The 22,076-nt window shown below is 40.5% G+C and overlaps 1 protein-coding gene across 1 annotated transcript in view; it reads left to right on the plus strand.

Moving 5' to 3' along the window:
* The window catches only part of LOC132159326 (uncharacterized), a 77,873-nt gene extending 56,718 nt beyond the window's left edge, over positions 1 to 21,155 (plus strand). Inside the window, exons 2-3 of the mRNA XM_059568840.1 lie at positions 16,789 to 17,115; positions 20,773 to 21,155. Of these exons, the coding sequence (XP_059424823.1) occupies positions 16,789 to 17,115; positions 20,773 to 21,155 (710 nt within the window). The remainder of the gene's footprint in view (positions 1 to 16,788; positions 17,116 to 20,772) is intronic.
* Positions 21,156 to 22,076: the final 921 nt, after the last annotated feature.

Raw genomic sequence — 22,076 nt, forward strand, 5'->3', positions numbered from 1 at the left:
TTTTTACAAACCAATATACCGGAGTAATTCATTTACTCAAACAGTACACTGACTGAACTGCTGTGAAGAGAGAACTGAAGATGAACACTGAGCCGAGCCAGATAATGAACAAAAGATTGACTCGTTCACGAGTCGAGAACCGTTTCTGTCAGACGTGTCCTATTCGAGAACCGATGAGCTGATGATACACAGAGCGTCTGAACCGAACTGGTGATTGATTCTGAACTGATTCTGTGCTAATGTTAGGAGCCCAGGTAAACCGAAGGCTTGAATCAAGGGCAATCATCGCCAATGACGTCATTACGTTGAGCGCAAAAGAACCGTTTTCTTCAACTGGTTTATTGAATCGAACTGTCCGAAAGAACTACTGGTGATCCGAAAACCGATGAGTCAATCCTTCGTTCATTTCGTTGACTGACTCTGGAGTAATTTGTTCCTTTTTTAAGTTGTTTTGGAAAAAACGCTTTGTAGTGTATCAGACCAGACAAATTAAAGATTTGATCTGGAGCATGGTTGAAACATGAGGAGCCGAATAACAATGTACTGGGTCAGTTGGCCAATCAGAGCACACTGTGTTTGTGGGAAGGAGGGACTTTGTAGAAATTTATGGGACATTCTAAAATGCTAAACTGAAAAACACTTAACGTGGCTTAATGTACTAAGACAGTGATATTACCAGCCCAAGTTCACTAAACATCATACTAATAAAGTATACTACCTGTCACGGATCATGAATGCACCGTCTCCTGCTCATCTCATGTTACGTCATGTTGATTGTTTCATGTGGGTGGGTTCATCTGATCAGCGGCAGCTACAGCTCATTCTACCAGCCTACTTAATGCCCTGTCTTTTGTCTCTTGTTTGTCAGATCGTTGTTTGAGGTCCTCCGTGATTCATGTTCAGTTCGTCCTCCAGCTCTACTGCTTCGTGCCTTGTTCCCGGTTTCTGTCTACATTGGATTACAGCCTCACCTTGGATCGATCACCACCATTCACCTCCACCAGCTCACTCAAACACCAACTCACCTGTCTGTGCTGCCAACGAGGTTCCTGCGTCACCCTCCGACATCTCCTCAGCATTACTATCCTTCAATAAACATTCTTACTTGCATTTGCCTCCTGTCCTCAATTGTATCCGTCACAGAACGATCTGACCAACTATGGAGGCAGGGGCTGGCGGTGGAGTGTCATTGGAACGGGGAGGCGCAGTGGGACATGTTCCTGCATGGGCTGGCTGACTGCGTCCAGAAAGAAATCTATGCCCTGGATCTTCCGACCTCACTTAATGGGCTTATTGAACTGGCTTTGCGGGTTGATGCACATCTGACGCGAGTGCTGCGACGGAACCTACCCAGCTCCACACCCAAGACCCAGACTGAGGTTCGGGCCAGCGGCGGGGCCGCGGCCAGCCCCTCCTACGATCACGAGCCCATGCAGGTAGGGCGAGCTCGGCTTTCCCGGGAGGAGAAGGAGAGGCGGAGGTCCCTGGACCTGTGCCTCTACTGCGGGGAACCGGGCATCACGCTTACACCTGTCCGGTAAAAGACCAAGCCCGGTAGTACATATGAGGCTACTATCGGGTGGGATCTCCGCCGAGAAGACCTCATCATCATCCACGCTTCTCCCGGTAAGACTAAGATGGTCAGCACAGATTCATGACTGTCAAGCACTACTGGACTCAGGGGCGGAAGGTAATTTCATGGACAGTACAGTGGCACGCAGACTATACATTCCCCTCAGACCCCTCACGCACCACATCACGGTTCATGCCCTCAATGGACAGAAACTACCGGTCATATCTCACGTCACTGAAGACATCACCCTCATCACATCAGGCAACCAATCTGAAACTATCTCCTTCCACATCCTTGACTCTCCCCTGGCACCCATAGTCCTCGGTCACCCCTGGCTCCTCCTCACAACCCCAAAATAGACTGGTCATCCAATTCCATTCTGGCTTGGAATAATAAATGTCATGAGTCTTGTCTACTGTCTGCCTGTCCGTCTGTTTCTATGTCTGTGTTTCAGGAGGAGGCAGTGGATTTGTCTAACATGCCCGCTGAGTACCTCCACCTGAAGGAAGTGTTCAGTAAGTCTCGTGCTGCTTCTCTTCCTCCGCATCGTCCCTATGACTGTGCCATAGAATTACTGTCAGGTAAGTCTCCGCCTAAAGGCAAATTATATTCACTTTCTGTTCCGGAAAGGGAGGCTATGGAGAAATATATTTCTGATTCTCTAGCTTCAAAGTTCATCCGCCCTTCCTCTTCTCCAGCGGGGGTGGGGTTCTTTTTTGTGGGGGAGAAAGACGGATCGCTGCGACCTTGCATTGATTACCGGGGACTGAACAACATCATGGTAAAGAATACTTATCCTTTGCCGTTAATGTCTTCAGCCTTCGAGAGGTTGCAGAGAGCGTCGATTTTCACGAAATTGGACTTACGTAATGCTTATCATTTGGTCCGTATCAGGGAGGGGGATGAATGGAAGACCGCTTTTAACACCCCCAGAGGGTACTTTGAATACTTGGTCATGCCCTTCGGGCTCTCCAACTCCCCAGCGGTCTTCCAGGCATTCGTCAACGACGTGCTGCGAGATATAATTGATCAATTCATATATGTCTACCTGGACGACATATAGATTTTTTCCTCTTCTCTCCAGGAACATGTGCAGCACGTTCGACGAGTGCTTCAGAGATTGCTAGAGAATGGGCTTTTTGTCAAGGCGGAGAAATGCGAGTTTCATGCACAGTCGGTTCCATTTCTTGGGTATACTGTGTTGACTGAGGGAATACGCATGGACCCCGAGAAAGTTAAGGCTGTGGTAGAGTGGCCCAGTCCAGATTCCAGTTAGGCCCTACAGAGGTTTCTGGGTTTCACCAACTTCTACCGGCGTTTTATTCACAACTTCAGCCAACTAGCTGCACCTCTGACCGCCTTGACCTCCCCCAAAACTACGTTCAGGTGGTCAGACACAGCCAAGGCTGTGTTTGCCAAACTGAAGAGCTGCTTTGTTTCAGCCCCTTTTTCTCTTATCCATTATCCCCTGCCGAACAAAATTATGATATTGGTAACCGAGAATTGTTGGCAGTCAAGATGGCATTGGAGGAATGGCGCCACTGGTTAGAAGGATTGGGGGTTCCTTTTATTGTACGGACAGACCACAAGAATTTAGAATATATTAGCACTGCCAAAAGGTTGAACTCCAGGCAGGCTCGGTGGGCACTTTTTTTCAGACATTTTGACTTTACTCTCTCGTACCGCCCGGGTTCCAAAAATATTAAACCCGATTCCTTGTCACGTATTTTTGACCGTTCCGAATGCCCGTCCACTCCCGAGTGTATTTTTCTTGAGACATTAGTGGTCTCCACACTCACATGGGAGATCGAATCGAAGGTCAAGACAGCCTTAGAAGGGGTTTTGGCTTGCTCGGTTTGTGCCACTGGTAAGACTTCCAATCGACCCTCTGATGGGTTACTTTCAACCGTTGCCGGTCCCTTCGAGACCCTGGTCCCACATTGCGCTAGATTTTATCACCGCCCTCCCGCCCTCCCAGGGCAACACGGTAGTTTTGACCATGGTGGACCGGTTCTCGAAGGCTGCCCACTTTATTTCCTTGCCCAAATTACCCTCAGCCAAGGAGACAGCGTTGACCATTGTAGATCACGTCTTTTCGTTTACATGGCCTCCCGATAGACGTGGTTTCTGACAGGGGACCCCAATTTGTTTCCAAATTTTGGCGAGAATTCTGTAGATTACTGCAAGCAACTGTAAGTCTGTCCTCAGGGTTTCATCCCCAAAGCAATGGTCAAACCGAGAGAGCCAACCAAGATTTGGAAAGAGTGTTGCAATGTTTGGTTTCCAAGAATCCTTCCTCCTGGAGCCAACAATTGTCTATGGTGGAGTACGCCCACAATACCTTACCAATATCAGCTACGGGCCTATCTCCATTTGAGTGTAGTGTAGGTTACCAGCCACCTATTTTTCCCAGTCTGGAATCCGAAGTCGCGGTCCCCTCCGTTCACGCCTTCGTCCAGAGGTGTCACCGCACTTGGACTAGAGCCCGCGAGACTTTACTCCAAGTGGGGGCGCGCACCAAGGCTAAAGCCGATCACCACCGGTCTAGGCCTCCCGTATACATCGTGGGTCAAAAAGTGTGGCTTTCTACCAAGAACATTCCTCTCCGTTCCATTTCTAATAAGTTGGCTCCCAAATTTATTGGCCCGTTCACTGTCATCAGAATCATTAGCCTGGTGGCAGTCTACCTCAAACTTCCTCCTGCGTACAGGAGAATTCATCCCGCCTTTCATGTATCTAAAATAAAACCCGTATCTAATTCTCCTATTAATCCACCTACCCCGGTTCCCCCCACCCGCCGCGACTCGTAGATGGGGAACCCACTTATTCGGTCAATCGTATTCTGGACTCTAGACGGAGGGGACGCGGATTTCAGTACTTGGTGGACTGGGAGGGTTACGGTCCAGAGGAGAGAAGTTGTGTGCCTGCTAGAGACATCCTGGATCACTCTCTTATCGATGATTACAATCGACAGGTAAGGGAGTCTGGGGACGCCAGGAGGCGTCCTTAGGAGGAGGGGTACTGTCATGGTTCATGAATGCACCGCCTCCTGCTCGTCTCATGTTACGTCATGTTGATTGTTTCATGTGGGTGGGTTCATCTGATCAGCGGCAGCTACAGCTCATTCCACCAGCCTACTTAATGCCCTGTCTTTTGTCTCTTGTTTGTCAGATCGTTGTTTGAGGTCCTCCGTGATTCATGTTCAGTTCATCCTCCAGCTCTACTGCTTCGTGCCTTGTTCCCGGTTTCTGTCTACATTGAATTACAGCCTCACCTTGGATCTATCACCACCATTCACCTCCACCAGCGCACTCAAACACATTACTATCCTTCAATAAACATTCTTACTTGCATTTGCCTCCTGTCCTCCATTGTATCCGTCACACTACCAACAAAAAATCAGATGAGCCCTGAATATGAATGCAACACATTTAAGCATTTTCCAACCATATAAAACCGTTATATGAAAATGTTTAACGTAGTTTAATGTACTAAAAAAACACAATTACAAAATCATTCTCACCTTTATTAGTAGGTTATCTCAGTAGGTCTCAGTAGGCCTTTTCTTATAGTAGCGTTTTCTTGTAACAGTTTTCTATGGGTGGAAAAGATTTAACGTGTTATTGAACATTAAAGCATGTCAAAATATTAGGTTACACCAAATACACAAAATATTGATACAGTTGAAACCAGATATATAAACTTCAGAAAGAAAACACACACAAAAAAGTTTTTTCTTTACTGTCATACATTAAATCAGAGTAATTTTTTTCTGTTTTAGATCAATAAATATTAACATATTTTTTGCATTTTTTAAATGTCAGAATCAAGTGAGGGAGAATTTTTACGTATTTTTCTTCAAGTTACGTCAACTTTCTTCAAGTTCTGATAGGTTAATTGATTGCATTTGAGTTAATTGGTGGCACAACTGTGGTTGCATATAAAGGCAAACCTCAAACACAGAGCCTCTTTCTTTGACATCATGGGAAAATCAATAGAAATCAACCAAGACATCAGGAAAAGAATTGTGACCTCCGCAAGTGTGGCTCATCCTTAGGTGAAATTTCCAGATGCCTGAAGGTCCCACGTTCATCCGTTCAGACAAAAATATGCAAGTATAAAAAACATGGGAACGTACAACCATCCTACCACTCAGGAAGAAGACGGATTCTGAGTCCCAGAGAGGAACGTTTTTTGGTGCGAAATGTGTGACTCAACCCCAGGACAACAGCAAAAGACCTTGCGAAGATGCTAGGGGAAACTGGTAAGACTGTGCCATTATCCACAGTAAAATGAGTCCTGTACCACCATGAGCTGAGAGGTAACTCAGAGGAGAAAGCCATTTCTTCAAAACAACCATAAAAAAAGCCAGACTACAGTTTGCAACTGCACATGGGGACAAAAATCTTAATTTCTGGAGACATTTCCTGTGGTCTGACGAAACAAAAATGTAACTGTTTGGCTGTAACGATAAACAGCATATTTGGAGGAAAAAGGGCAAAGCTTTGAAGCCTCAGAACACCATCCCAACTGTGAAGTATAGGGGTGATAGTATAATGTTGTGGGGTTGCTTTGCTTCAGAAAAGACTGGTGCACTTCACAAAACAGATGGCATCATGAGAAAAGAAAATTATTTGGATTTATTTATTTGGAAGTTAAAGCTTGGGCTCAAATGGGTCTTCCAAATGGACAATGACCCCAAGCATACTTCCATATTAGTTACAAAGTGGCTTAAGGACAACATAGTCCAGGTATTGGAGTGGCCATCACAAAGCCCTGAACTCAAACCCATAGACAATTTGTTGGTGGCACTGATAAGGAAAGTGCGAGCAAGAAGGCCTACAAACCTGACCCAGTTACACCAGTTCTGTCAAGAGGAGTGGGCCAAAATTCCAGCAAACTATTGTAGAATGCTTGTGGAAGGATACCCAAAACGTTTGGCCCAAGTGAAACAGTTTCGGGGAAATTCTACCAAATACTAAGGAAGTGTATGTATATTTCTGACTTTTAAAAAATGCAAAAAATATGTTAATTTTATTGATCTAAAACAGAAAAAAAGTTTATTCAGATTTAATGTATGACAGTAAAGAAATTAAAGTTTTTGTGGGTTTTTTTCTTTCTGAAGTGTATGTAAATATCTGGTTTCAACTGTATATAAAAAAGCAACATTTGACACGTTTAAGTTTAAGTTTAAGTTTAAGAAACTCATGGACCTCCTTTTATGACAAACACCAAACGAGTTCTCCCATTGTGAAAGGCATAAAGAGGATGAATTGAATGCCCATTTTAATGTTTTCGGGAAAATCGAGAGCTACAAATACAACCACATTGCTTTGTTGTTGTTGTTGTTTTTTTCTCCGTTTTTTTTTTCCTTTGGTGGATAATTGTTATTTCTTAAAGTAACGCCTGATGATTCTTTCCTACACCAAACAAGACACACAAAGCAAGTATCTCCATTAGTGACATAGGCCTATCTAATAATAACTACTTCGATAAGTAAGTCAAAGTGAAACCAGCTGTGGTTTGATATGTTGAGGGGAAAGAAGAAATAAAAACAGATTCTGCATTACTATTTTCAAACATGTGGTTTGTGTGAGAGTGATCTGCTGGTGGAATGATGAGAAAACATTTTAACCTAAAACCATTTTACACTTTCAAGAGCAAAATATTTAATAAACAATAAAATGTTTGGAATTCATTGTTGCAAAATTATTATTATTTATAACCAGAGCATGCAAGACAAGCATGTTCAAGTGAAGTTAATGGGCGGAGTGCAGCTTTATTGGAGGATGAATCACACCCACTAGCTATATATTGCAGTTTAAGACTGTCGTGCGAGTTCATAATCTCTCATATAGGCTACATGCTCAGATACTTCCAGTGTTCTTATCTGAAAATGGTTCACATGTTTGTTTTGTTCTGCTTGTGGCACCTGGTTGGTAAGTTATAAACATATTTAAACTTCTTGCTTTAGTTTTATTCTGATATATTGTATTTACAGAGATTTAATACAGAGCCATAAAGTACTTTTTTAATCAGACAGATGATTTCCAATATAAAAGATGCTTAAATCAAATATTTGTAAAATCTAATTTAATCCCCAAGAGAAAAATAGGGCAGGTGCAATAACAGTGAATCTGTTTTATATCAAATAAATAATGGCTTTACCACTTTGTGAACAATGGAATGAAATGATTATTGATTTATCTGAAGAGGGACTGATGGCAGACGCTGCTATATTCTACAATTTGTTGCGTAGTTACTGATGTCTGTGGATGTTTTACACACATAATGTTTTTGGCACACATGTTAAAAGAAATGAAGGGCTCTAAAGTAGGGCTGTCATGAGATTATATTTTACACATCATGGTTATTGTGGCCATAAGAATTCACGATGAAACCTATGGGGGGGGGGGGGGGGGTGAAATCAGTCAAATTATTTTTTACTTTGTTTATTACTGTTTTTCTTTTTCATCCAATGAACATATGAACATAAGGATACTGATAAATGCAGGGCACAAGATTCTGGCTTTCTCCGTCTTCTTTGAAGCTCTAGTGAAATAACAAGAGAGAAAATACTGTCGCGCTCAACAATATGATGAATAAAACACTTTAAAATAAGATGTCATTTATTAACATTAATGTATTAATCATAATGAATGAATAATGAACAATACATGTTTTACACAATTTATTAATCTCTGTTAATGTTAATAAAAATAGAGTCATTCATTGTTCATGTTAGTTCACAGTGCATTAATGTTTACAAACACAACTTGTGATTTTATTAATGCATTAGTAAATGCTGAAATTAACATGAACTAAGATTAATAAATGATGTGGAAATATTGTTCATTGTTATTTATGTCATTTATATATGTTAACTAATGTAATTAACTAATGTTAACTAATGAACCTTATTGAAGAATGACCGCAGATGAGGCATTAAGTGCAGTTTAATGTAGCAATGTGTCGCTCAATTTTTCAAGATCAGTTTAAATTGTGTAACTGTGAACTTAATAGATTTGAACAAAGAAATTAAGGCTGCATCCGAAAACTTAGGCAGGTGACTTGCTGCCTCACTGACTTTGCAGGCAGCATTTTTGCATGAAGGCACCTCATGAAACTGATTTTGGACAGGCTTCTGAGGCGGAGTAATGGTTTAATGTTCTACAGCAAAATATAGAGAGCTTTGGTGATAACTAAGTGGATATTTCATTACTGCAATATTAATCTCACTAGAAATGACATAAAAAGTGAAAAACATTGATCAAAAACATACATTTACACACAAACTGAGCACCGACCGCAACTTTCAGACGCCATCTTTATTTTTTAGCTTAACTGTCAAAGAATGGAACGCACAGGATTGTGGGATATCAAAGGCAGTGAAGGATACATCTATGCTGCCTTCAAAAACGGGCCAGATAAAGGCATCTCAGAAGACAGGAATTTACTCTAACATTGAATTTGGACATGCCTTGATGCCTTCCTACCTTGGAATGTGACCTCCGAAGGCAGCATTTTTCTGTTTTCGGATGCAGCCAAAGTGTGACTACACACAGTCCATTTGATTGCAAATACAAAAACAAGACGAGTAAATAACATGCAGAACTTAAAAATGTAATGCACTGCAGACGTGTGCTGTTGAAATCAGAGGTGAGGCAGTTAGCGCGGCGCGGTAGACGTGAATTCGCATCAATAACGCGTCTACTGATGCGAATTGAGCATCTTGCGTGATACGCGCAAATGATGTTTTTTGTGCATTTACGCTTTTGACGCGAATTCGGGTCTGGCGCCAGAGTGGAAAAATTTGAACTATGGCATTAATTTGCGCCGCATTAAACAGTCAGGAGTCTGCTTGCTGCTGGGGCGGCAGGCCAGACCGGAGTCACTTATTCAACATGATGGAATGACTGATATTGTCAGTGAGCAGTCACCCGGAGATATATGGCACAAGTTCATATTTCTATAGAGACAGGAATAAAAAGGACCTCGCTTGGAAGAGTGTTGTAAATACACATTTCACTTTTGAGTCACGTATTGACCCGTGGCCTTCCCGCCATTTTTTACAACTATTTTCCCCCAATATACAGCTACTTTTCGCTAACAAGATAATGTGTTTATTCAGAGGACGTGTGCAGGAAAAAGTGGAAAAGCCTTGAATGATTGATCAACATCTGCCATCTTGCAAACAGACAAGCACCTAGCACTTGCCCCTCCCACAAGAAACGAATGCATTCAAAATGTTCAAGAGACAAACTAGACACGGTAGACGCGAATGTGATTCTCTATTCGCGTTTGGTGTGAACGCAGCATTAAGTGCGAGTGATTTACATGTTAATACAATGCAAAGTGAATAGACATCCTGTGAATGACGCAGCGTGAATTGAACTTTTCGGGCGTTTTGATGCGCGAAACGCGCGAAACTTTGGCGAAATTTTGTGCCGCGTTAACCAATCAGAAACTTGCTCTAGTAGTGACGTGATTACGATGTATCGAGCGGGGGGGAAATCTTAGTAATCTTAGCAAAAGTGGGCATTTATGACCTTGTGGGTGTTTTCAAACTGCTAGGTGTTTCTAAATCATGCAATCAAAATGATCCCCCTTCCCCAACCTCACCCCTAAACCTACCGTCACTATGACATCAGCCAATCAGGTATCATGGTCTAAAAACACCCTGATCTGGTAACTCCCATCACTTTCCTGCAGAGACCTATACTAAAATGGAGGAAAAAGTCATAGTCGCTATATGTTGATACCCGGAGCTGTATGATACTTTTACAGAAACAGTAATAAAAAGGATCTTGCTTGGAAGAAATAGATTAATTAAATAAAGACAAAAGATTACCTGTTAGATTAACCCAAAACTAATTATATTTTATGTTGAACCACTAAAGAGACATCAGAGCCAGAGGCAAATATCAGAAGAAATAGCCGAGTAGAGACTGCTCTCGGCAGATACATGAGCATTGAGCTCCAACTGATCACGTGGAGCTGAGTGTTTATATAGTGGGGTATATACGTATGAGGGCTTATATAGTTGTATGGAGGATTGACGAAGTAGCATGTCTCTTATAAATTGTCTATGGCATAGTTCATGTCTTCTCCATTTTTAGTGTGTCTCTGTGGCAGAATTACAGGGCCACATGCTGGTCTGGAATATGTAATACATCGTTTTGTGGTTTAGTGTGGGCACAGATATTTCTTGAGACGAGGGGGAACAAAAGAATGATCTCGTGGCCACAACGTAATATCACGTTCCCACGAGTTAATATGACGTTCCCACAAATGAATATCTCGTGGCCACAACATATTATCACGTTCCCACGAGTTATTAAGTCTTGCCACGACAAAACTAAGTAAACCGAACAAGTCACCTCACCGGCACCGTAGTTTTGAGATGAAAGATTTGAGCTAGAACACACACACACACAGAGCTAGAACATATACACAAATATATATATATATACACACACACACATATATATATATATATATATATATATATATATATATATATATATATATATATATATACACACACATATACACACACACACATATATATATATACATATATATATATATATATATATATATATATATATATATTTGTGTATATGTTCTAGCTCAAATCTTTCATCTCAAAACTACGGTGCCGGTGAGGTGACTTGTTCGGTTGTATATATATATATATATATACACACACATATATATATATACACACATATATACACACGCGAAGAAATATAGAGCTGAGTATCATCACCATAACAGTGAAAGCTAACACCATGTTTCCTGATGATATCGCCCAAGGGTAACATATATGGCGTGAAGAGTAGCGGCCCTAGTACTGAGCCTTGAGGTACTCCATACTGCACTTGTGATCGATATGATACATCTTCATTCACTGCTACGAACTGATGGCGGTCATATAAGTACGATTTAAACCATGCTAATGCATTTCCACTGATGCCAACAAAGTGTTCAAGTCTATGCAAAAGAATGTTGTGGTCAATTGTGTCAAACGCAGCACTAAGATCCAATAAAACTAATAGAGAGATACACCCACGATCAGATGATAAGAGCAGATCATTTGTAACTCTAAGAAGAGCAGTCTCAGTACTATGATACGGTCTAAATCCTGACTGGAAATCCTCACATATACCATTTTTCTCTAAGAAGGAATATAATTGTGAGGATACCACATTTTCTAGTATCTTGGACAGAAAAGGGAGATTCGAGATTGGTCTATAATTAACTAGTTATTTGGGGTCAAGTTGTGGTTTTTTGATGAGAGGCTTAATAACAGCCAGTTTGAAGGTTTTGGGGACATATCCTGATGACAATGAGGAATTAATAATAGTCAGAAGAGGATCTATGACTTCTGGAAGCACCTCTTTTAGGAGCTTGAACCTGGGGTTATGTTTGTTTTCTTCTAAAAGAGAAGAAAAGTAATGGGATCTAACAGTTTTTAAAGATTTTCTGTAGGATAGGTTACTTTCCCGCTAAGCAATACGAAATACCTATAGTTTGGTTTTCCTCCAGCTGCGCTCCATTTTTCGGGCTGCTCTCTTTAGGGTGTGAGTATGCTCATTATACCATGGTGTCAAACTGTTTTCCTTAACCTTCCTTAAGCGTAAAGGATGTAAAGTGCTAGAAAAGAGAGAGTCCATAGTTTCTGTTACATCATCAAGTTGTTCTGAGGTTTTGGATATGCTTAGGAATTTGGATACATCAGGAAGATAACTTAAAAAGCAGTCTTTTGTGGTAGAAGTGATGGTTCTTCCATACTTGTAACAAGAAGTAGAATTTACAATTTTGGGCTATATGAAGTTTGCACAGAACTAAATAATGATCTGAGATATCATCACTTGGCTGAATAATTTCAACACTATCAACATCAATTCCATGTGACAGTATTCAATCTAGAGTATGATTTCGACAATGAGTAGGTCCTGAAACGTGTTGTCTAACACCAATAGAGTTCAGAATGTCTATAAATGCTGATCCCAATGCATCTTTTTCATTATCAACATGTATATTAAAATCACCAACTATTAAAACTTTATCTGCAGCCAGAACTAACTCTGATGTAAAATCACCAAACTCTTTAATAAAGTCTGTATGGTGCCCTGGTGGCCTGTATACAGTAGCCAGTACAAACATAACAGGGGATTTATCATTAACATATGTTTCTCTGGATAATGTTATATGAAGCACCATTACTTCAAACGAGTTATACTTGAAGCCTGCCCTCTGAGAAATCCTGAAAACGTTGTTATAAATTGAAGCAACACCTCCACCTTTGCCTTTTAGACGCGGCTCATGTTTATAACAGTAATCTTGGGGGGTGGACTCATTTAAAATAATGTAATCATCAGGTTTTAGCCAGGTTTCTGTCAAACAGAGTACATCTATATTATGATCAGTAATCATATTATTTACAAAATGTATTTTCGTAGAAAGGGATCTGATATTCAATAAGCCAAGCTTTATCATTTGTTTATCCATATTGCTTCTGTTTTTTATTTGTTGACCTCAATTAAAATTTTTAATCTTAACTTGGTTTGGACGTTTTTTGTATTTTCTAGTTCGGGGAACAGACACAGTCTCTATAGTGTGATATCTAGGTGAAAGAGTCTCTATGTGCTGAGAATTAACTGACCTCTGTGACGGGAGGCAGCTAGCAGACGGTCGGTTTAGCCAGTCTGTCTGCTTCCTGACCTGGGACCCAGTTAGTCAAGTATAAACACTAAGACTATTTGCCATATTTCTAGAGAGAAGAGTGGCGCCACCCCAGGAGGGATGAAGACCATCTCTTTTCTAAAGGTCAGGTCTGCCCCAAAAGCTCGTCCAACTGTCTATGAAACCTATGTTATTCTGTGGGCACCACTTAGACATCCAGCCATTGAGTGATGACAATCTGCTATGCATCTCGTCACCACGGTAAGCACGGAGGGGACCAGAGCATATTACAGTGTCTGACATCGTGCTTGCTAGTTCACACACCTCTTTAATGTTATTTTTAGTGATCTCCAACTGGCAAAGTTGAACATCATTAGCGCCGGCATGAATAACAATCTTACTGTATTTACGGTTGGCATTAGCCAGCACTTTTTAATTTGGCAAGATGTCAGGCGCTCTGGCTCCCGGTAAACATTTGACTATGGTGGCTGGTGTCTCTATATTCACGTTCCGTACAATAGAATCACCAATGACTAGAGCACTTTCATCAGGTTTCTCAGTGGGTGCATCAGTGAGTGGGGAGAACCTGTTTAATGTTTTGATTGGAACAGAAGAGCGGTGTTTTGACCCACGATTACGCTGCCTCACCGTCACCCAGTTGCCCTGCTGCAGGGGCTCTGTTTCCGGAACCAAACAATGTACAGGAATCCCTGAGCTAGACGCATCCAAAGCCGTATCTAGAGCCCTAACATTCTTACTGTCCTCAATTGAAGTTTGGATGCGTGTCTCTAATTCTGAAATCTTCTCTGCCAGCCTAACTATTTCCCTGCATTTATCACATGTGAATCCCTCATCAGCGACAGAGATAGATAAACTGTACATGTGGCAAGAGGTGCAAGTAACAATGACAGGAGAAGCCATTACTCACCGTGCTTGATGAAATATTCTTACTGCTGTTGTTTGATGAACTTGTAAAAAACTGGAGCGAGAGGAGAGTAGAAAAGAAAACAGCGATAGGTTCGAATGAAAACGCTAATGACAAGCTAATGAGTGCTAACACTTTGCAGGTGTACTGCACTTACGGATATAAAATAAAAGTGAACGATCAAAGTTAATCTGATAAGATTGATCAATAATATCAGAAATATGGTGTGAATTAAGTTATATTTTACCACTTTAAAAAAACAGGGAGTGATAGTAAGACAGATATTCTAGAGAAAAAATAAAATAAACAACTACATGGAGCTACAATCAGCTACAGAAGGCCAGCAGGAAGTAGAGAAAACACTTTCCAACAGCGACACCCGCAGGCCAATATATATATGGCATTCAACATATATATATATGTATATATGTTATTGTTGCGAGTTTCATGTTCTTTAATATTCATTTTTTGTAATATTGTTTGTCTTTTTCTCTTTGTTACTATGCACTTAAAATGTTTTGAGATGGATAGAAATGTCATTGCTGTGTGAATTTAGTCTTTTCCAAAATTCATGTTTGCAACGTAGCTATTGTTTGATGTTTTTCATTGATACAGTCATATAAACTAGAGCTTTTTAGATTTAATATTTGACTTAGGAGTGATATTGTTGTGAATTTCATGTTTTTCAATATTGTTTTTAGTAATGTAGCTGTTTTCTAAATTTACAAGGATAAGAAAATATCCTTATAAAATTATATTATAAGTTTTTTTTTTATTCAGTGTTACTATCAAACACTTACAGCAAGGTACATTAGTGTTAGTATTTTTTAAGTATTAACTTTCCATAGGCTACATTGCACTTGAAAAAGAAGCTATCGTGGCTCTTGTTGGTGAATTAAATATATTTTTTAGAATATACTTTTTCTTTGTATCTGTCAAAATAGTACAAGATTAGGCTGATTCAATATATTTAATATCAAATAAGGGTTGGCACAAATGTAATCTAAATGTATTACAAAAGTAATCATATTATGTTACCAAAACTAGGAGATTATATTGCTGACTACAAATTTTGTCATGTAATCTGTAATCTACCCAGCTCTGCATGATATTTTACATCTAATACAATTCTTAGTTAACTGCAATACTTAAATTGCCCTTTAGATAGCGCTTTCAGCATGTATAATAATATATAATAATGAAGAACAAGAATAAAAGAAGCAATTTTAAAACTTTTAAAATTATAAAAAAATTGACTTATTTAAAATTAATTTAAAACAGTTAGAAAATGATTTCACATAAAATAAAATAAAAAACAGTGAAAATATAGTGCAATCAGTTTGGACATTGCACAGTGCTCATTCAATAAATGCACAGCTAAACAGATGAGTTTTGAGTCTAGATTTAAATGTGACTAGTGTTTTAGCACATCTGATCTCTTCTGGAAGCTTATTCCAACTGCGGGCGGCATAGTAACTAAAGGAGGACTCCCCTTGTTTTGTGTGAACCCTTGGTATTTCTAACTGACTTGATCCTAATGATCTGAGTGCTCTGTTTATATTCAGTGAGCATATCTGAAATATATTTCGGTCCTAGGTAATTTAGTGACTTATATACGAGTAAAAGTGCTCTAAAATCAATCCTAAATGTAACTGGAAGCCAGTGTAAGGACCTGAGGACTGGTGTGATATGCTCAGATTCTCTGGTTCTAGTCAGAATCCTGTCTAATATAAAGTGGTGAGTAATCATCGTATATGAACGGGATTATGGAGAATATGATAAAATCAACTTCTAAACAATTATTAATTGAGTTATGTTGCAGCAAAGCAATGATACATAAGGAATAAAGTAAATAAATAATTTTGTATGCATGATCGGTATTGTTATAATGTGCTGGAGATGTTAAAAATGTACATACACATAAATCACTTAACCAAGTTTTATATTTGAAAATCAACAAACAACAAATAAAATGAGCTTCTTTTTTGCATATGTAACCCCTCTCTCCCGGGTCTCCTCCGCTGCTCCTCACACTCACTCAGGGCTCGAACCCCGGTCTCCGGCATGGGAAGCAGACGGACTAACAAGGAGGCTAAATAGCTACAGCCACTAGTGTGTCTATTGAGATCGGGGAGTGAGGTTTACCTGCACAGCACTATTTACTGGCCTCCGTTACACTCACCCCCCTAAACCTCACTCCCAACCGGGTCACGGCACCAATGTAACCCCTCTCTCCCGGGTCCTCTCTACCGCTCCTCACACTCGATCCGAGTGGGACTCGAACCCGGGTCTCTGGCATGGGAGGCGGACGCACTAACTAGGAGGCTCATAATCACGATCACTAACATCCTTTTCCAACGTCATCAATAAAGTGAACTCTGATGGGTTAGATCTCCTTAACTTTGTAAGAGTTGATTTTAAATATTGCTATATATCGTCAGACACTAAATTAACACGATAATTGTTGCTTTGAATATCACATTTATCGTCAATTACGGTATATCGCAACACCCCTACTCTAAAGATTTTCACGAGTTTCGTTCTGTGCAGAATCTGGTCTATTTAAGTAAAACATCAAATCTGTGTCTCTGTTCTTCAGGTGGGTTTGGTGATACTGATGCAGTGAAGTCAGTGTCAGTGATGAAGGGAGATTCAGTCACTCTAAACTCTGGTTTTACTGAAATGATGGATGATGATGTGATTCTATGGAGATTTGGAGCTGAAAACACTTTAATAGCTAAAATCAATGTAATGGCCGGCAGCATCACTATATATGATAATGTTCTTGATGAGAGATTCATAGACAGACTGAAGCTGGATCATCAAACTGGATCTCTGATCATCACAAACACCAGAACTAAACACACTGGACTCTATCAACTACAGAGCAACAGTGTGAGCAAGAGTTTCAGTGTTACTGTCAATGGTGAGTTAAATGTTTGTTTCAGCTATTTTATTTATATATAAATTAAGAATATCTTAATATTTCAATTATTTTGATTTTTGATTAATAACATGACCAAGTCATTTCAAATAAGCAATTTGTTCTTCGATATTTTTCCATATGTGTAATAATCTTTTACAATTGTGGAGAGTAGACCACTGTCATATAAGGGTATACTCACACTATAGGCATTTTGAAACGTGCCCGAGTGTGTTTGACCCCCAAACAGGGCAGGAGTGGGACTCATCTTCAGCACTGGAGTTTCACCCATTGGACCGGGCCACTTTTCTTTTTTTTTCTTTTTTTTTTTACTTTTGTCCATTATTCGCTCGCATAACTGAGGTTTTAGTTTTTTTTGTTGAGCAAGTTGCCCCTGTCTGGGGAGTCAAAAGACAATTACAGTACATCATCATTAGAGTTGCCAATTAACTTCAGAAATAGATAATAAGGGCTAATTGTGATTGTTTATCCCTTCTTCTTTAAGTAAATAGTGTTTATTCTTGTTGAAAATAAGTGTTTATTCTTTAAGAAAATAGGGGACAGAATAAGGGATGATCCAAATGCGACTGTCTCGAATATTGGAGGGGACATGTTCCCCCCATCCCCTACGCCTTTGGTTGGTATTTTTGCTATATTGAAGTCAGTTCAATATCAAAATAAAACAAATAAAAAGTTACACAAATTTATAGCCTAAACTTTAGAGGATTTGTTTTGGAGAGAAACTAATGACATTTTGCTTTAGTTTACAGGCATTTTAACCTTCATTATTTTGGAAAGTAGTAGGGGAGCATGTGGCAAAAAGTAATGCGGGGTTAGTTATAACACACGTGGTTTTAATATTTCCACACATGCTTGCATAACAAAATGCACAGTATTTATGAGTTACCATATCAACATTATATAGAAAAAAATGCAATAATTTTTTTAAGATATTGATGGACATTCATTTTACCGTAGTAAAAATAAACTTTTGGCTTAAGTAAATTTTTCATTTCAGTTTTTTTTTTATTTTTATATGAGACAAATCTGCTATTATTTTGATCTCCAATTTGTTATTTATCAGTTCAGATCGTTTTTAATGCTTTGATAACTAGCAGAAGACATAACAGTTTTAAATTCCACTTGCGCAGATCTCGTTGTAACGCTGCATCACAAAATGCTATTCTATGACATTAGCGATGTACAGTACTTTACACTATTTTCTTTAATGAATTTTTATGAGTAACAACGAGAAACAGGTGAATAAAGACTGACAGTCAATGTTTAGTCAGTCTAATGTTTAGAAATTATTATTGCAAGACATGTAAAGCACTTACCAATCACAATCACAACCAATGCCTGTTCCTTTAGGCTGGGAGGAGAGGATTGCCATTTCTGCCGGGTTTGGAGGCTAGGGAGGTAGTCCTGTATGAACCTGTACCAGAATCGGTCCCCTAGGTCCTGAGAATGTCTTCAGTGCCAGCGATTTTAATATGTCTGAAAATGGATAAATGACTTGCGGCAAAGATCCATTGGGCCACCCCATGAGAAGACTATTTGGAGTTACTGGGTCAGCATCTACCATGTCTGACGACACATATCTTGAGTTAAAGATGGCCTCCACTTCCAGCAAGACCATCATTAAGACCTCCTTTAGTACTGACTGTGCACCGAAAACTAGGTATAAAGCAGATTTAACCGATCTCACTTACCTCTCCCAAACTCCACCAAAATGAGGGGCCAATGGAGGATTAAAGCAGAAGTGGATCCTCTGGTGGGCAAGATGACCCTGTATGTCAGGAACCAAAGCAGCATATGCTTCCCGTAACTCCATTTCACACCCACAGAAGTTTGTACCTCAATCTGATAATAAGATTCCGCAAGAATCGGAGGCATGTTTCTAGAGCTGAGGGCGCGCCACATGTAGATCTGACATCTTAAGGATTGTAGGTGTTGTTATTCCATCCATTAATCTTACCAGACGAGAGAGGAAAGGTACTGATCCCACAGAAGGTAGATTTCCATAGTTCAACCTGGTCTTCCCTGGTTTCAGTCTTAGGGATTACTGGCCATTCCTTGGGATCTTGGATGAGGAAAGGGGGTCCTTGGGACCATCGGTTCGGCACAGCAATTGGTATTGGAGAGGTCTTCCCTTCGTAAGGTCATCAGCGGGGTTGTCTGCAGAAATTACATGATGCCAAGAACACTTCTCCATCAGCTCCTGGATCTCAGTGATTCTATTCCCCACAAAGACTTGGTAATGTCAGGAGTCAGAATTCAACCACTGGAGAACTGTAGTAGGGTCTGTCCTCAGGGAAATAGATTTGATTGGTAGGGTTAACTCGGTCACAAGTAACTTAGACAGCTGTGCCACAAATAGACTTATAGATATTCTTCAAAGTTTTTTGTCTGGAATTTATTAGGCAACTCGATGTTAGCTGGATCCTCCTTTGGGGATGGAGTGACATTCACCTCATGGAGAGGGCAGAGATGGGTGCCCTGGCAGATGTTGCAGGTCCTTTTAAGGTCACACTGAGCAGCATGGTATGCCCTCGCACAGTACCAACAACTGTTGTTACTGCAAATCCAAGTCCTTACCTGGTCTGACGTAAGCTTAGTGAAGGAGGCACACTGGCTCAGGTAATGCTAAGTCTTATCACAGAAAGGACAATAACGTTTCACTTTGGCAGGCTTGGTCTTTGAAACAGGATCTTTCCGATGGACAGGAGTTGAGGCAAGGAGAAGGATGGCTGATGGAATTTAGCATGCTGTGGAGGCTGATAATTTGAGGACATGACCTGAGCCATCAGAACAGACCAGGTCACCAGCAGGGGAAGTGGAGTAAGGCTGGAAGGATAGGGGTGTAGTCCAGTGGACAGGTGCCTCCCAGGTATGTGGGACATCATACTTAATGACAGGTCTGACTCAGGTATACTGTACTTCATAATGCTGAAGATGAGCTGAGGACGAGTATGGCGTTTAGGACAAGCACCACCAACAATCTCCTCATCAAGATCCATCATGTCAGAAGGGAATACTCATCCGACTCAAAGGACCAATTTGTCTTTCCAGTGCTCCTGATTAGCCAATCCGGGCTAGTGATGGGAAGTTCGGATAATTTTACCAACTTAGACCTTTGAGTCTCGTTCAGCAAAATGAATGAATCTTTGAGTCTCGGTGCTGGCAAGAGTTGTGTGTGCTCCGGGTGTGTGTTCACTTCTCACTGCTGTGTGTGTGCACTTGGATGGTATAAATGCAGAGCACCAATTCAGAGTAGGATTGTGGGTTACCATACTTGGCAAATATTAGACTTTCACTTTCACCTCACGTCTGACAAGTCTTCAGGTTTGAGTCTTCCTTCATCACGTGACAGCCCCATATGCTTTAACCTTTGCATTTTGAACCAGAAAGAGAATTGATTAGTTTATCTCATGAGTCTTCGGGTTTTTTTGAGTTGTTCATTCATAACGTGACAGACCGATAAGCGTAAACTATGCAGTCTGAGCCATTGACAGAAACAGGTGAACTACTGGCAATCGTGCTAGGGCTCGGTTCAAGGCTATCGTGCAGTGTGAGTTCATTAGACACTCACTGACTGACTGACTGACATGGCAATAAACATTCTGATCTACAGTAGTTTGGTTTGTCTCATATTTTCAGCTCGTCTGCCTGTTCCTGTCATCAGCAGTAACTCTTCACAATGTTCATCGTCATCATCATCATCATCATCTTCATCACAGCAGAATTGTTCATTGTTGTGTTCAGTGGTGAATGTGGGTGATGTGACTCTCTCCTGGTACAAAGGAAACAGTTTATTGTCCAGCATCAGTGTGTCTGATCTCAGCCTCAGTTTCTCTCTACCTCTGGAGGTGGAATATCAGGAGAAAAACAGCTACATCTGTGTGATCAACAATCCCATCAGAAACCAGTCCACACATCTCAACATCACTCAACACTTCAGCACCCAGACTCAACATCTGGATATCAGTCATCTCTATCACACATGTGCAGGTAACAGCAGTGCTGATAAGAACATCAATTGAATCTATACAATGAATTCATTTGATGATTTTACTGATACTGAAAGCTTAAGAATAAATTATGAATTATATGATCATTGAGCTCCTGTCATCAAAGCTTACTCGTGTCTTTCAAAAGGCTTGATTTTTAATATTTTTTTTACACTTAAGTAAAAGTTAATCTAGAGACTAAAGTCAGCTTATTGAAAATATCACAATGTATTTATTTATTTACTTACAGACGTCCACATCAGTTGTTGTGACACAGTTGAAGCTGTGATGCGATTGGTCGTCACTGCATTGATGGGCGTGGCTGCTGCAGCTGCTGCTGTTCTTCTGCTCAATGACGTCAGATCTGCTACAGGATAAAAGAAAACAGAACAAATATAAGAAATATTCTGACATACATTGTAGTTTTAATTGTAAAGATGAAAATATGTTTGGTCTAAAAGTGTTCCCAGATAGCAACATTGTGTCGGCCCAGATCCGGCCCACATCTGGCACCCATGGAAAGATGATCTGGCCCACATGCACTACTCCAGCATCTTTCGCGACTGAATATGAGGGGGAGAGGGGAAGGGGCGAGCTTCCCGCTGTGGTGTCCATATATGGTATATCCTGCCCCGTCTTGACGTCAAGACGGGGAAGAAATCAAAATCTCGTATTTGAGTGCGCGTGCAGGTGGGCTACTTTACAAACCCTGAGGTAAACAAACGTCAAGACGGGGAAGAAATCAAAATCTCGTATTTGAGTGCGCGTGCACGTGGGCTACTTTACAAACCCTGAGGTAAACAAACGCTGCACGCTACTTTACAAACCCTGAGGTAAACAAACGCTTCACTTTTAAATATCGGCTTCCCGGCCAGTGTATAATCGTTAGGCAATCATAACATACATTGATTCTCGTGGAAAAGTGAAAATTGTGGGTCATGACTCCTTTAACAA

The sequence above is a fragment of the Carassius carassius genome, chromosome 16 (assembly GCF_963082965.1).
Source record: "Carassius carassius chromosome 16, fCarCar2.1, whole genome shotgun sequence".
NCBI classification, from domain to species: Eukaryota; Metazoa; Chordata; class Actinopteri; order Cypriniformes; family Cyprinidae; genus Carassius; species Carassius carassius.